General features: G+C 29.5%; 2 protein-coding genes and 1 non-coding gene across 3 annotated transcripts; all 3 read left to right on the forward strand.

Annotated features, from left to right (window-relative positions):
• Positions 1–1,903: 1,903 nt before the first annotated feature.
• Positions 1,904–2,339, forward strand: LOC125843036 (defensin-like protein P322). The gene is made up of 2 exons (XM_049522284.1): positions 1,904–1,967; positions 2,164–2,339. Exons 1-2 carry the CDS (start codon positions 1,904–1,906, stop codon positions 2,337–2,339), a joined length of 240 nt encoding a protein of 79 aa, XP_049378241.1.
• Positions 2,340–12,922: 10,583 nt separating this feature from the next.
• On the forward strand, positions 12,923–14,140 carry LOC125842212 (defensin-like protein). The gene is made up of 2 exons (XM_049521460.1): positions 12,923–12,986; positions 13,942–14,140. The coding sequence occupies exons 1-2, from the start codon at positions 12,923–12,925 to the stop codon at positions 14,115–14,117; spliced, it is 240 nt and encodes a 79-aa protein (XP_049377417.1). The 3' UTR covers positions 14,118–14,140.
• An 822-nt stretch (positions 14,141–14,962) lies between these two features.
• On the forward strand, positions 14,963–15,158 carry LOC125843405 (U2 spliceosomal RNA). The gene has a single exon (XR_007444003.1). It is a non-coding gene; the product is annotated as a U2 spliceosomal RNA (small nuclear RNA).
• Positions 15,159–17,100: the final 1,942 nt, after the last annotated feature.

The following is a 17,100-nucleotide window of genomic DNA, read 5'->3' on the forward strand; positions in this document are numbered from 1 at the left end:
GAAAAAATTAAAAAAAATTTCTTTATTATAATTGCTTTTGTATGAACTAAGTAACAATTTGTACTTTTTTAGTTGGAATACTTATTGATAGGCAAATGCATATTGTTTGGTCAATTAACTTTTATATATATATATATATATATNATCATTTCTCTCCTAATGAGATGTCATGTCACATTATTTCTTTTTTATTATTAATAATTTTTAAAAAATTATTTCGACAACCCATATATTATACCCATTAAAAAAAAAACATAGCGCCAAAATTCTAAATTATTAATTCACGACTTATTTATGATATGGAACACAAGTCATAAATAATTGAGTTTTCTTCTCTTTTTATTTTCTATGTTTAAATTTAAGTTACGTAGCTTTTTATATTTTAATGCTCATTGAATTCATTATTTTTTGAGAGTTTAGTTACATGGTATACACAATTTGAAATTTTACTTGTTATAATAAAAAAACACTTTTCGCTAATATATATATATATGAGGCTGGAGGTGGGGTCCGCGGGTAGACTAAAGACCATTCTTAGTGAAATGGAATAAATTAAAGACCATTCTTAGTGTTTGCAAGTTGTCTGATGGATGAGGGGTGGAAGTGTGTACGGGATCGGGTGTTGGAGGTGGGTGGAGTTTTGCTTGTTTATCCTTGATCTTACTATAAAAAGTTATTTTTTAAATAAAATATTTTCAATTAAACATGAAAAAATTAAAAAAATATCTTTATTATAATTGCTTTTGTATGAACTAAGTAACAATTTGTACTTTTTTAGTTGGAATACTTATTGATAGGCAATGCATATTGTTTGGTCAATTAACTTATATATATATATATATATATATATATATATATATGACTAAGGTATACACAATATATATAGTAGTTGTGCATGTTATATGTATTTGGTATAAGTATACAAATTTATATATTTTGTATATATTGTAAACTAGATTACCCAAAGATAGTCAATTGCAATTTTCTGGATCGTTTTCACAAATGTCCCCATTTTGGGGTGATCTAATTTTTCCCTAAAAAACGATGATCTTAAATTATTGCCCTTCAGCACTTTGAGTAAAAAATAATTGGTTGAAAATATGACACATAAATAACAAAAACTTTTCGCTCGATATAATTTTATATTTTTGTTTCATAATATACCACAAGTTATGTTATAAAAGGCATAATAAGCAATGTCGTACTACATAACTTAATTCCTATAGAACTTACGCTGAGTGAATTATGCCATAGAAACACTACACAACTTATGCCGCATAACCTAATTCTTACAGAACTTACAAGGTTGAGTAAGGCAAAAACTTTCTAAACTTATGGTAAGTGAATTAGGTCATACATAAAAGTATTTTGATCCACAAATTTTAATTGAATGATCATTCATAGACAAAAATTAAAGAACACCCTAAAACGAAAACAATCCATGCAAAAATATGTATTTTACCCTACAAAATAGGCAACTTTTTATCTCAGAGGAGTAGGATTGTACTCTAAAGTAATGCTATACTCCATTCTTCTGCCCTTATATTGTCTTACTAATCTAAATTAATTGCGCCGTAGAATTGAAGTCTAATATGGGCTGGTGTTGGGCTAGCCTTAATTTCTCTTTTGTGGCCCATATCTTATTATTTTAGGGCCCAATCCCCCTCATCAATGTAGTGGGATTACTTTAATCTTCGATCTTCATATATTGACTCATCTTATCTCTATTTACTTTATAATTTAAATAAAATTGACTATAAAATGGAAAAAAAAAGGGTAATTATAAAAATCCTCATTAAATGATAATTAATATATTTTTTTATTTATATAAGAGATCCTCATGCTTCCTTTATTCATCCATCTCATAAACAAAAACTCCTTAAAAGATTATTTGTCTGTGAAAATGGCTCACTCCATGCGCTTCTTCGCTACTGTATTATTCCTAACAATACTTGTCATGGCCACTGGTTCGTCTTTTCCTCTTTATCTAATTTTAATTTTTTTGTTTAAAAAATTAAGTATTCGATATTTAAAATCAACTAGCTTGAATAAGTTGTTAACTTTTTTTTTTTTCATTTGTTGGTCATCTATTAAATTTAAATCGTGGATCGACCTTTTAATAAGTGACTAACATTGAGGCATTTTTTTTTTATTATTATATAGAAATGGGACCAATGAGAATTATAGAGGCAAGAATTTGTGAGTCGCCGAGCCAACGATTCAAGGGACCATGTCTTACCGATCGAAATTGTGCCTCCGTCTGTGAGACTGAAGGATTTACCGGTGGTGATTGTCGTGGATTCCGTCGCCGTTGCTTCTGCACTAAAGAATGCTATTAACAGTAATATTCATAATAGGAACTAACAAAGAAGAAGTTTGAGAGAAAGTATTTATTATGATTATCCAAAGATATATCGTCCCTATTTTTGTTTATAAATCTTCATTGATAATTCTAAGAAATGACATATATCAAATGGTTTCCATAATCAAAATTGAAAATAGGAAGAAAAAAAAACCTTTTGTTAAGAAAATGTCATGATCGAGTTCAACTTCATTATAGACACTATGTTCTGGCGTTTAATTAATTAACTACGTTTCAATTCCCAACAAATTGATAGCAATTATGAACCCTATCCTTTGTTCTTTTCTAATCGATTCCATGCACTATATTATATTTCACATATTTTTGCCAGCTATATGAATTTTACAGTAAGCAAAGTTTTAAAAAGAAAAATAAACAAAAGGAAGTTTGTGTATTTTTTGATGAATTTTTTCATAAATAGCAAGATTTTGCTATATATATATATATATATGAAAACATAACAACATTTTGATTTTAAAACATGGCGAAATATATGTATACAATATCTCATCTTAACTGAAAGTTGCACATATATAATATTTGGTTGTAATTAATTGTATGTATGTGGCCAACTGTATATGTATATGTATGTACTGTTTTCAAAGCAGAAAATGAATCCATGCGTGGTTAACTATATGTGTATGTATATATGAACAGTAGCGGCTGGCTAAGGTTTTTAGATACACAAATGCATATATGATTGACTATATGCTATAAAATTACATAATATAGACATGTTATATAATCTTTATAAAGTATCACTATAAAAAATAATATATAGGCCGAAATCGCTAATTTCGATAATTTTTTTAATTTTATTTGTTATAGCAACATAGGCAAATGAGTGTTTTAAACGGAGCAAAACATTCAGGGGACATGTCCTGATGANTATATATATATATATATCAAAACATAACATTTTGATTTTAAAACATGGCGGAATATATGTATACAATATATTCGCATGTATACAATATCTCATCCTAACTGAAAGTTGCACGAATATAATATTTGATTGTAATTGTATGTATGTGGCCAACTATATATGTATATACTGTTTCAAAGCAGAAATTGAATGCATGTGTGGTCAACTATATGTGTATGTATATATGAACAGTAACGGCTGGCTAAGGTTTTTAGATACACAAATGCATATATGATTGACTATATGCTATAAAATTACATAATATAGACATGTTATATAATCTTTATAAAGTATCACTATAAAAAATAATATATAGGCCGAAATCGCTAATTTCGATAATTTTTTTTATTTTATTTGTTATAGTAACATAGGCAAATGAGTGTTTTAAACGGAGCAAAACATTCAGGGGACATGTCCTGATGATAAAATGTGCACTTATTTGAGAAGATGCAAACGATGCTATTGCACAAAGCCATGTCTTTTTAATAATTATGTACCTTAATTAGTATTTTTCTAAATTATTGTTTAATGAGGCTTAACAAAAAAAAAAATATCGTTAATTAGCTTCTAACCTTATGTATCCTTTGATGATATATATTATGGAATAACATTTTGAAGACTTTGATACTACATTCTACCTCTTTGGGTGTGTTTCAAACGAAGGAAAGTAAGTGGATTACTTACTAATTTTTTCGTGTTCAATATGTAAATAAAAAAATATTATTTTAAATATATTTGTATATAATCTAGATATATAAATACTATTGGAAGTGAGTTATGGGGTCGGTTAGGGGTGTGGATGTCACTAACCTATGTAGAATATCATCACTTGTTTTACAAGCTTACAATATTAGAAGAGTTTTTCTCTTCTTTTATATTTTTTTCACTAAATTCAGATTGTGCACTATATGGCCTATTCGGGTGTGACGCTCCCAACAAGATTTTCTCCAGACTCAGGACTTGAATTCGAGACTTCTAGTTAAGGATGGAGAAGTCTCATCATTACACCACAACCATGTTGATAACATTCTTACCAATTGAATATGAAAAAGTTGAAAAATAATTTCTGGAAAATATTTTGCTCCATATAATTTTTTTTTGAGTTTCATACCTAAACTATTGGAGTGCGTTTTCATACCTAAATTATCACTCATTGATTTGACAAAAACACACCTTAGTAGTGTGTGTAATACACTTTCTTTTATTTTTAACTTTTTTTTGTCACATGGATGAAAAATTCCACCTTGACAAAAATTAAAAAAACTATTAGTGTTAGTTAAAAGTCAAAGATTAAAGTATCACCATTCAAAAAAAAAAAAATTAAAAAAATAATAATTTAATTTTTCCCTTTAATTAATGAATTTCTTAATAAAAATAAAATTTTGACTAAAGTAATTAGGTTTGACTGAACCATAGCCAACTTTTTTAACTCCTTGCACCATATCTTCATGTATTTACTTTCATTTTATCCCCATTTACTTTATAATTAAAAATGAATTAATTGCGTGGTAGAAAGTCTATTATAAGCTGATTGTTTGACTGATTTTGAAGGGAAATTACGAGAAAATATATGTAATGTATTTATTTTATAAGAGATTTTTTAAATTATTTTTTATTTTTTTTACTTTATAAGAGACCTTGATGCTTCTCATTATCAGAAATTTTCCTAGAGGATAAAAAAAAATGGAACATTTGTTTAAAGTTCTCTTTCTTCTTGTGTTGTTTTCCATTGGCAATGCAGGTAACAATTCTATAGTTTCCAAATAGACTTCTAGATGTTTCATTTAGTGTTTTATAAAATAATGATATATATATTTTTTCCATGTACTACCCTTATTTACCTAACTGCTAATTCACCACAATCTTTTTTTTATTCGTAGTTTTTCCAGCTATATGAATTTCTAATATATGTTAGAAATATCGAATTACATAATCTCACTATATGTTACATAATATTGTTAAAGTACCACTATGATCATAGTAATATGTAGATCGAAATCGCTAATTATCATCTTATTTTTTATATAACAGAGGCAGGGAATTGTGTTGAATGGAGTAAAACCTACCAGTGGCAATGTTTTGATGCTAATAAGTGTAGAGAAGCTTGCATAAGTGAAGGTTTTATAGATGGATGGTGTGCTTATTTGATAAGATACAGACGATGTGCTTGCACAAAGCCATGTCTTTTTAATAATTAGTATTTTTCTAAATTATGTGTTAAATTATGAAGTTTAACAATATATATATATAGTTAATTATCCTCTAACCATATGTAATCCTTTGATGATAAATTATGGAATAGCATTTTAATGCTTTTCATATTACATTCTACCTCTTTGGGTTTGCTTGGAACGAAGGGAAATAAGTGAGTTTCTTACTAATTTTTTTTTTTTTTATGTTTAATATGTAAGCAAAGATATATATTATTCTAAATGTATTTGTATATAATTTAGACATGTAATATGAAAAGAGTGTGTCTGTGTGTGGAAGGAGGATCCAGGCATGGGGGTGAGGATGAAGTGTGTTGGTTTATTGTTGGAGGATAGGAATGACATAATTACTATTTCTATGTCACAAGTGGCGAAACCAGAAATTTGGTGTTGAAGATTTAATATATGCATATAAAAAAATAATTTTCGACGAAGGATGTTCGACTGACCATCCTTCACTGCAGCAGGTGGCTACGTCACTGAAATGTCACCTGTGAAACTTGTTATCCCTAGGAAAGTCCTTGAACATAAAAAAAAGTTAAAAAATATTTTCTGAAAAATGTTTTCCTTTCATACCAAGAACACCCTAGATCCTACCTCTTTCTCTCCTCCATAATTTTTGTTTTTAAAAAAAGTGTATGTCAATGACGACCTCAATCCTTCGAATTCCGAATTTGAATAAGGAGTTCTATGTTTGTACAATTATTCGTTGTGGTTGCTAACAAAAACAACTTTTAGCAGCAATAAATATACATATTAATAAAGAGTGATAAAATATTTACCGACATCAGTTAATTGTCATTGGATCCATTGTCGCTATAGGCTTTAAGGATATTTACGAAGAGTGTTAAATGCCGTTAAAAATATGTTTTAGCTGCAATTAAACTATTATCGTTAATAAATTACTGCTAAAGATAATTTTTGATATAGTGCATAATCTGGGTATTGGTACCCACCTTCCCACTATTTTTCTATTCAATCCGTCTATATTTTAATGGATTAGACATGAAATACACTAATGATGGGCTAAAGTTGAGTACAACCCAACTAAATCCGTTCATACTTAAAATCGAATATTCCTAAATCATGTATCAATACAACTAAAGAAGCTTATATCTTTTTTAATTGAACCAATTTGTAGTGAAGTGAGTAAAATTTTGTCTAGTACTAACATTGTATCCATAATCTTTACATAATCAAAATTTTGCCTTTCTCTTTAATACATTGTTTAATATAAATAAGGTTTTGATTTAAACAACTAGATTTATTGAATCATAGGTAACTTCTAACTTTGTGCATGGTAGAAAGTAGGGGTGTACATGGCCGGGTTGATTCGGGTTTTTTAAATATCAAATTAAATTATTTGTGTCGGGTTTTTGAATTTATAAACCAAACCAAACCAATAAACTCGGATTTTTCAACCTCGGGTTTTTTTGGATTTTTTCGGGTTTTTCGGATTTTCGGGTTTTTCCGATAAAGTATTCATACAAACATATCATTTACTTGTACTTCAAATATTTCTTTAGTCCTACCAAAATACAACTATCTAAGGTGTTTCTTAAAAAAATAACACAAAATATGATATGATTAATGACACTAAATATCCAACAAAAAAATAATAATGAAATTGCATAAAACAAATATTACAAATTATTAAGTCATAATGAAAATGATCATGCTAAAATAAGTTTAATAAGTATTAGTTACATGACTAAATATTAAAGGAAAATAAAGTTAGATTATGTATTTTAATTGCCTAAACCTATGTAAAACTAAAGAACAAATATTCAATATTATTGTCATTCTTAGTGTTGAATTAATTTTCTTTTTGCATTAGTATTAATTTGATTTTGATTTAATCTTTATTATAATTACCAACATCTATGGACTATAATCTTTATTGGACCATTAAGAATTCTAACTTTCAAACATGAAATAATATATTAAAAGATAAAAATTATGAAAAAGTATAAATTTAAAAATTATATCAAAGTAAATATTTTTATGTATAAAATAAAATTTTAAAATTATATATATAATGTCGGGTTGGTTTGGTCTCGGGTTAGTTTTTTTAGTTGAAACCAAACCAATCCAAATATAGTCAGGTTTTTTTTCCCAATACCAAACCAAGTCAAACCAAACCACTAGTCGGATTTTTTTCCCGATTTGACTCGATTTGCGATTTGGTTCAATTTTCGATTCAGTTTTGTACCTAGTAGAAAGTCTAATATTGACTGATTGTTCGGCATGCCTTTCTCTTTAACGAATTTTTATAAATAAGGTTTTGACTAAGCAACTATGTTTGACTCATGAACCATAGATAACTTTCTAACTCATGCGTGGTTGAAAGTCTAATATGGACTGATTGTTCGACTGACCTTTTTCTTTAATGAATTTTTATAAATAAGGTTTTGATTAAGCAACTAGGCTTGACTGAATCATAGATAATTTTATTAGGACAAATTACTTAACTACACTCCTTTACTTACCTTAATATCCATTTATTCCTACTTATTTCAAAATTTTCAAAAATCCCTTATTTACCTATGTATTCCGCATGTATCCCGTGCACAACGCTATGTATCCCGCTATGTGGAATGTATCAAATGCTATGTATCCCATGCACAACGCTATGTATCCCGCATGTATCCTGTGCACAACGCTATGTATCTCTCTATGTGGAATGTTTCAAACCTAATGTATCCCGTGCACAACGCTATGTATCCCGCTATGTGGAATGTATCAAACCTAATGTATCCCACAAACATCATTTTTAAGGGATTTTTGGTAAATAAAAAACTAGAAGGGACAGAATGTTATTTAGTACTTATAATATGTGGTTCCTATAATTTATACTTTTTTAATTCGTGTGTGATAAAAAATCTAATATGGGTTGATTGTTCGTTTGACCTTTCTCTTTTCTAGCCCATATCTTATTAATAAAGGCCCAATCCCCTCACCAGTGTAGTGGTATTAGCAATATTTTCATGTATTTACTTTCATCTCATCTCTATTGAATTTATAATCAAGATGAAATTATTAAAAGAGTAGTCAAAATGGATTAATTGCGCGGTTGAAAGTCTACAATGGACTTAATTGTTTGATTGACGTTTGAGGGAAAATTACAAGCAAACATATGAGTCTTGTATCTTCTTTATATATAAGAGGCTTAGATGCTTCTCATTTTCAGTAGAAGATTAAAAAAAAAACTAAAGATGGAACATTTGTTTAAAGTTATATTTCTCCTTGTGTTGTTTTCTATTGGCAATGCAGGTAACATTTCTTTAATTTCCTACTAGACTATATATATTGTCAAAGTAACACTATGAATAATAATATGTAGATCGAGATCGCTAATTATCATTTTATTTTATAACAGAGGCAAAGGNTTCCTAAATCATGTATCAATACAACTAAACAAGCTTATATCTTTTTTAAGTGATCCAATTTGTGGTGAAGTGAGTAAAATTTTGTTTAGTTTATCTAACATTGTATCCACAATCTTTACATAAATAAACTTGTTTTCGGCTGGTTTTTCTCTTTAATAAATTGTTTAATACAAGTAAGATTTTGATTAAAGTAACTAGATTTACTGAATCATGCGTAACTTTCTAACTCTGTGCAATTGTAGAAATTCTAATATTGACTGATTGTTCGATGTACCTTTCTCTTTGATTAATTTCTATAAATAAGGTTTTGACTAAACAACTAGATTTGACTCATGAACCATAGCTAACTTTCTAACTCGTACGTGGTAGGAAGTCTAATATGGACTGATTGTTACCTTTCTCTTTCATGAATTTGTATAAATAAGGTTTTAATTAAGCAACTTGATTTGACTGAATCATAGATAACTTTTTAATTCGTGTGTGGTAGAAAATCTAATATGGGTTGATTGTTCGTTTGACCTTTCTCTTTTGTGGCCCATATCTTATTAATCAAGGCCCAATCCCCTCACCAGTGTAGTGGTATTAACCAAATCTTTATGTATTTACTTTCATCTCATCTCTATTGAATTTATAATCAAGATGAAATTGGCAGTACATGTAAAATGTTAAAAGAGTAGTCAAAATGGATTAATTGCGCGGTTGAAAGTCTACAATGGACTTAATTGTTTGATTGACGTTTGAGGGAAAATTACAAGCAAACATATGTGTCTTGTATCTTCTTTATATATAAGAGGCCTAAATGCTTCTCATTATCAGAAATTTTCAATAGAAGATTAAAAAAAACTAAAGATGGAACATTTGTTTAAAGTTATGTTTCTCCTTGTGTTGTTTTCCATTGGCAATGCAGGTAACATTTCTTTAATTTCCTACTAGACTATATATATTGTCAAAGTAACACTATGAATAATAATATGTAGATCGAGATCGCTAATTATCATTTTATTTTATAACAGAGGCAAAGGATTGTGTTGAATGGAGCAAAACATTCACGGGGCCATGTTTTAGTGTTCAAAAGTGTAGAGATGCTTGTATAAGTGAAGGTTTTACAAATGGATTTTGTGCTTTTTTGAGAAGATACAGACGATGTTCTTGCTCAAAACCATGTCTTTTCAATAATTATCTACCATAATTACTATTTTTATAAATTATGTGTTTAATTTGAGGTTTAACAAAAAAAATATATATGCCCATAATCAATATTTTCTTGTCTTAATTCTATATCTTTTTGTTTTTGTTTATATTAAAATAAATGTATGTATGTCTCTCTCTAGTTATTCGACTCCTAGATTAAAATGAGGAGTTCCATGGTCACACTGATGCATCACTCTAAAATATTTTCTAAATTCGCAATTCTATCGAATTTTTAATTATTATTGAAACATATAGGTATATTTGAAGAGCTCAAAGATCAAATTCTAAGGGATTTGTCAGACATTAAAGGAGTTCGAAGCTCTACAGTGTTTTAAATTATTATTAAAAATTATATTTAAAGAGTTCGAAGCTCAAGTTCTAAAGGATTTGTTAGACACTAAAGGAGGTCGAAGCTCAAATTCTAAAAATTGATTTTGTGACAAATGAACTTCGTATCGAGAGGATAATATCTCAAAAGAATTGAAACATCCATAGAGTTGAGTTTAAATTTGAGGCTATTTGGATAAGATTTGAGTTAGTTTTAGTTTGAGATTTTAGTTGGAGTTCGAAGTTACAATTAAATTGTATCAAATTTGTATTAAAGTTAGATTATAATTATATGTTGAGATAGTATGAAATTATTTTAAATTTGCTTGTGTGCTTTATAGTTGTATTAAATTTGTATGGATATTATATGATGGTTGTATCAATGTATAGTATTAATTTTTCAGAAATCAACATGAACTTTATATAAAATTTATACAATTATAAACAAATTTTATACATAAATCTTGAGCAAGATTCTAACACAAAAATTAGACAATTATATACATATGTATACCAATTTTATATACAAAATTGTGACCCAAAATTCTAAGCCTTGACGAGATATACATATATCATACCGATTTCACACAATCTTCATACATAAAAAAAATGTGAGCGAAATTTTAAGGCTCGAGAAAAATTCGAAGCGTGATTTCATATATATATTTCGAAAAAAAAACTCATATTATATTTTGGTAAATAAAAATCTCCTATTACATGTGATAACACTATGAATTTAATTTGGTATATAAAGGAAACTTCCTAATTGCCAAATTTATTTATATTTCAATTATCAAGAAAGAAGACATGTCAAAGAAGGAAAATAACACATGCCTAACTTCATGCTTTTATTTGGATTTTGACTTATAATTTTTTTTTTAACATACAATTTATCTCAATTTTCCTTTTTTTTGTTAGACATAACATGTGTAATAGAGTGTGGCAAAGGAGTCTCCCCCCTTTCCTCATTTTCATGTTTAAAACATATCATCTTTCAACATTATTCATGTTGGCTCTCTTGTTAGCATAATTTTCTTGACACTATATATTTAATTTTTCAAAAAAAAGAAGAAAACAAAATAAATAAGCACAATAGTGGAGACGAGTCTCAATATGCATACTCAAAGTTGAAGTGTTTATTTGTCAACTAATAAGGCCATATTTAAATGTCTGTTTAGATAAATGTCTTTCAAAAATCTTCTTTTTTTTTTTATCTTAAATTTCATACTCAATCAAACACATAGCATAAAATGAGAGAGATGTTATCTACGGTATTTAGAATAGTAAATCAAAAATATTGTTAAGATGAAAAGAAAGAAAATATCGGAGTCCATAAATGTTACTGTGTGTCTTTGAGGAATTTAATCCCTTCATTGTACCCGAGATTGTGGATTATTTCCTCCCAAGATAAAATAAATATACCTAAAGAAGCAGTGGTACCTCGTGCATCAATAACTTTAGCGAACTCAAAAGTTAGCAATGAAAAAATTTACACAAAGACTCTACTTTGTTTGTACGAAAATGTATGCAGAAGAAAGAGAAAATTCGATACAGAAAACTGAGAGGAAATCCCTCCATTTATAGTCAACGATAGGTGTGAACTCACCTGTTCAGAACATATGAGTTTGTTCAAATAATGTCTTTTAGGAGAGGAAATGTCTGTTCGGAAAGAACAAGTCCTTTCCACAACAATTCCACAAATTAAAATTAATTTTGTTCCGCGAACCTCTCTCTTTTTTACTAGTATGCCACTCCTTTCGTAACAATTTATGTTACATTTTTTTTCTGTCTGTTTCAAAAGTAATGATACTATTTTTTATATATATAGTAATAATTCAACTTTATACTTCTCATTTTATTTATAATAATACTCCCTCCATTCACTTTTCCTTTCCGACAATATTAAAAAAAATTCTCTTTAACTTGTCCACTTTAGCATCTCAAGAAAAAATTANTTCCAAATTTCAAGCTTCTTCATATTCATTTTTAAATTGTCGGATGTTACAGGAAACCCCTCTATTTATAGTCAACGATAGGTGTGAACTCACCTGTTCAGAACATATGAGTCTGTTCAAATAATGTCTTTTAGGAGAGGAAATGTCTGTTCGGAAAGAACAAGTCCTTTCCACAACAATTCCACAAATTAAAATTAATTTTGTTCCGCGAACCTCTCTTTTTTATACTAGTATGCCACTCCTTTCGTAACAATTTATGTTACATTTTTTTTCTGTCTGTTTCAAAAGTAATGATACTATTTTTTATATATATAGTAATAATTCAACTTTATACTTCTCATTTTATTTATAACGAAATACTTCCTTCATTCACTTTTCCTTTCCGACAATATTAAAAAAAAATCACTTTAACTTGTCCACTTTAGCATCTCAAGAAAAAATTAATACGATCTTTTTTTTCCTGTTTTATCCTAAGCATTTAACTATAAAAGCGCCCTTACTATTCCTAGTCTCAACCAGTACTCAATTTCTCAAATTGCATTTCCCTTTCTCTCTCTAAAAGGATGGGATACTCCATGCGTTTGTTTGCAACTTTCTTCCTTGTAGCAATGCTGCTTTTGTCCACTGGTTTGTCTTCTTCCTTAATTTTATTATATAGTTTAAAGTTAAATTGTGTTTAATTTTTATGCGTTGATAACGTGAAAGAATTTTATAAGGAAAAAAAAATTTCAGATAATTTTTTTAATTTTACAATTTAGAGTTAATATATTGCTAGTTAGTAAAGTGGTTTATAATTCATGTCATTATATAAATGATTTAGATATATTCTTTTCGAATGCAATTTAAACCTGATATACCCCTTATTAAAAAAATGGCTGAGACCCTTTTTTGTTACACTGAACCAAACATTTGTGTAAATAAGAGTATAAATAGGTCATTTTAAAATTTAACGAATATCTTTGGCCTTATTTTCTTATTATAATATTATTAGATATTGAAAAAATAACTATACTATCAGGTTATTTAAAAAATATCTAACAAGTAAATTTTCTTAAAATATAAGAAGTATAATTTATTCAATAATCACACTTAATATAAGAATTTCTTACTATCAGATCATTTAAAAAATATTCCACCTTAAAATATTGAAATTATATAAGATAACTTACCTGACATAATGAATAAAACTCACTGATGGTGTTAAAGAAATTATTATATGATATATATAACTTAAATTCATATTTAAACTAAAATAAAATTAATTGCGACTAGTAAAAATGACTTAGTAAGATAAAATAGAATTACTGGTTAAAAAACAACATAAATTATCACTTTTCAGATTTCATATCTTAATTATCACTCCATTATAATAAAACATACCCTAATATATGTGCGCCTATATAGACAACTCACATCGAGGTGTATTTCCATGCAAAGAGACTGAATAGTTTAAGTACGTAAGTAAAATAATGGACAGTTGGTAAATCAAATTCGAAAAATAAAATAAAAATGGTGTGTTATTTATCATTAACTTTATAAAATATATAATTCTTGATTTTTTATATTTGCCTACAAATGATAGAGATGGGACCAATGAGCGGTGGTGCAGAGGCAAGAACCTGTGAATCACAGAGCCACAGTTTCAAGGGGCCATGTGTTGGCGATACCAACTGTGCCTCCGTGTGCCAGACTGAAGGTTTCATTGGCGGCGATTGTCGTGGCCTTCGCCGCCAATGTTTTTGCACTAGAAACTGCTAGAAGAAAGTTTCTAAATGATCTTTTTAAATGTCTATGTATTTATTTCCTTGATAAAATATCTAATGATAAATAAAAAAGAGACTAACTAACCTCATATAAATATATGGTGCGTTTGTTACGATTCAAAATCGTAGGTCATGATTCGCCCTGAAGAGTCACGATCTAGGCGTACCAAAATAATTAATCTAGGAAGGGAAGAATAAGTTCAAGTCATTCATAATATAAATAGTAAAGTTATAGCCCTGAACATGGACAATAGGAACTCAAAATTATTAATTGAGTTATATCCTTTTCCCGTTCCATCGAGAAATAGAGCTACTAATTCACTAATTATGACAGTTCACCCAGAGCCTCATTTTTTCTCCAATTCTTGTTTATCACGGATGATCATGTATTTGTGTTGGGTGAATGCCACTTCATCACAATACTACCTATTGTTATTGGAAGACGACCCAACGGATTCTTCCAATTTATCATTTCTAGGTCGAATGAATTTCATAGATATAGAAAGAAGCCCTATGGCACAATGTTAGACTTTTAACATTGGAGAGCTCTATGTTCGACTGAATCTTAAATAATTAAACTAACTACAATTAAACTACTTAAACCAAAATATTTTGGATCCAACTAAATGAAAACTATGCTAGTCTAAAGATACCTTCATAATTAAGTTATTCACAGCTCTTTGATCAATATTATATTATAGATAATTAATCTAGAAGGGATTAGTGAATCTTATCTCTTGAGTAAAGTATGGGAGCTCTCCAGTCCCACACTGGCTGGATACTAGACCTTCTATGTAAGAAATGAGGGTATTAAAGAGCCCATTCAATACTAGAAAAAACATACCTTTCTCGGCCTTTTGGCTAAGATCAAGTGTAGTATCTGTTCTTATCAGTTTAATATCTGATATGTGAGTCATCGACTCACACGATATTAACTCTATTTTTTTAGGGGGAAGGTCCACCACAGTAGCTTGCTATTGGGACCTTCAAGTGTCGCCTTGGTGTTGCACTACTGCCTTGGCCCGGCACACCCCACCAATTCTTAGTCTTAAGCTTTTTTGGCACAAATTTACTCTTTGATTAAGTATGAGATTTGCATTTAGAATATCGATCATCATATTGAAGATGATTAATTAAGGATCAACCAATTTATAATGTCGTGTTTGCCTTGGCGTTGCACTACTAGCATTCCAAGAACTAGATTTAGAAATAACTAATTTGGAAAGAGCCAAATTGAAAATTTTACAAGTTATGCTAAGTTGTGAGTTTTGGGTCAACTTCAAACGACCATAACTTTTGATACAAGATGAGTTAGGTGGCCCATAAGATATCAAATGAAAGGTCTAGGAATCCTCTTTCCAACGCCATCGAGTTTGCTAAGTTTCAAGTTCGTATGAAGGAGACATGACAGTTTGAAATCTGTCTGTCCAGTTAAGGAAAGTTACCCAAAATTATGATGGGTATTTTGGTCTTTTCCTTACCCCTTTAGATTAAAACGTTTTTAGTAATGTTTTTGGGGTCAAATGTGATTTGGGTCAGTTTTACAAATCCTAAATTATGCTTAGGGTTTTAGAAGAGAGTTCAAGAAGAGAAAAGATGAGAAAAGGAAGAACGATCAAGATTTCTTGCGAATCGAGGATTTGTTTCACCAAATCGAGGTATGTAAGCTTCCTAGTGCTGGGTTTGTTCGCCCTCACGCCAATCATGCAATCTTTTACCTACGAATTCATTCTTGATGTTGAATTGTTGAGTTCTAGAGAAGTTCTTGAATTTGATTTGTAATAGAGTGTTGTTTTGAGTTCTTGAGGCAAGAGTTTGTGTATGAGTTGAGTTAATTGATAGTTCCTTGTGTGGGTTTCACTCATATTGTTCTTATAAGAATTCGTGAATTTTGACCTTAGATTAGCAGTGGGTATGAGTTGAATCGAGTTTGGGAGAGGAGGAAAAAAATCAGGCAAGATTATGCGCGCCCAAGTCTGCATTGCGGAGGTGCCTTAGATTTTCAGTACCCAGGCGAGCACTCCCTCTCCGCGTTGCGAAGAGGATACGGAGTACTCTATCTCAAAAATTAATTTGCGACCAAATATTTAAATCCTTTCTCGCATTGTGCCTATGCCCTCCAGATTCGTGTCTTCACTCGTTTCTTGTTATCAACTATCTAAACTCCAGTAATTATTGAGAGATCCCAAACATCCTAATCATAACCCTTGAATTCATAATTCAAATTCAAGGTAGAGTTAAGAGTAAAGTCTTGAGAGTTCTTTTGAGTCATTTGAGATGTCTTTTGCAAATTTTTTAAACTTGTTTTAAGACTTGAGTACTTGAGTATGAGGATGAGTAGAGTTGAGTTTCATTCTTTTCAAAGTGAATATATGAGAACGAAGTATTCCCAAGAGTAAATATTTTTACATTTAAAATGAGGAGGAAACTATGATTTCCAAATGAGTTCATGAGGAGTTTTGAGTACTATCTCTTTTGAGAGAAGTCTTTTGAGTAATAAATCTCAAAGTTTGAGGATGAGGAAATGTTTTTAAACATATGAGCCGAGCATATTTTTGGGAGTAGTATTGAGCATCGATATGGGGACGAGTTCATATAACTCAAAGTCCTCATAAACCATTTAGCCAACGTGGGTAGAAAGGGTCATACTTTTTAGATGATTTCTTATTGCTTTTTAAGCATAGCTTAATGGATCCACTTAGTTGAGGAGTATTTCTATACCCCAACTGAAATGACCCAAAAAGTTCTCAAAAATGTGCTTCGGAGTTACCGGAAACTTGTTTAGCTATATAAAAAAAAATCCGTTTCGTTTTTCGAAAATCCGACTTCATATTCTTGTTTAGGGGGTCAAATTGAGTGGGAAATGGGTCTAACCCAAATTTTAGAGCAACCGTATCAAAATCCGAAATTTCCAAGTGAAGCCTTTTTCGAGGGTCTACTTTGGAGGGTCATATCTCCTAGCACACAAATTATTTGGT

The sequence above is a fragment of the Solanum stenotomum genome, chromosome 10 (assembly GCF_019186545.1).
Source record: "Solanum stenotomum isolate F172 chromosome 10, ASM1918654v1, whole genome shotgun sequence".
Lineage (NCBI taxonomy): Eukaryota > Viridiplantae > Streptophyta > Magnoliopsida > Solanales > Solanaceae > Solanum > Solanum stenotomum.

Excerpts from the sequence above, each read along its gene's own strand:
- LOC125843036 (XM_049522284.1), top strand. The coding sequence starts at position 1,904 with ATGGCTCACTCCATGCGCTTCTTCGCTACTGTATTATTCCTAACAATA. Across the intron at positions 1,968-2,163 it reads AATACTTGTCATGGCCACTG|AAATGGGACCAATGAGAATT; the intron begins GTTCGTCTTTTC and ends ATTATTATATAG.
- LOC125842212 (XM_049521460.1), top strand. The coding sequence starts at position 12,923 with ATGGGATACTCCATGCGTTTGTTTGCAACTTTCTTCCTTGTAGCAATG. Across the intron at positions 12,987-13,941 it reads AATGCTGCTTTTGTCCACTG|AGATGGGACCAATGAGCGGT; the intron begins GTTTGTCTTCTT and ends TACAAATGATAG.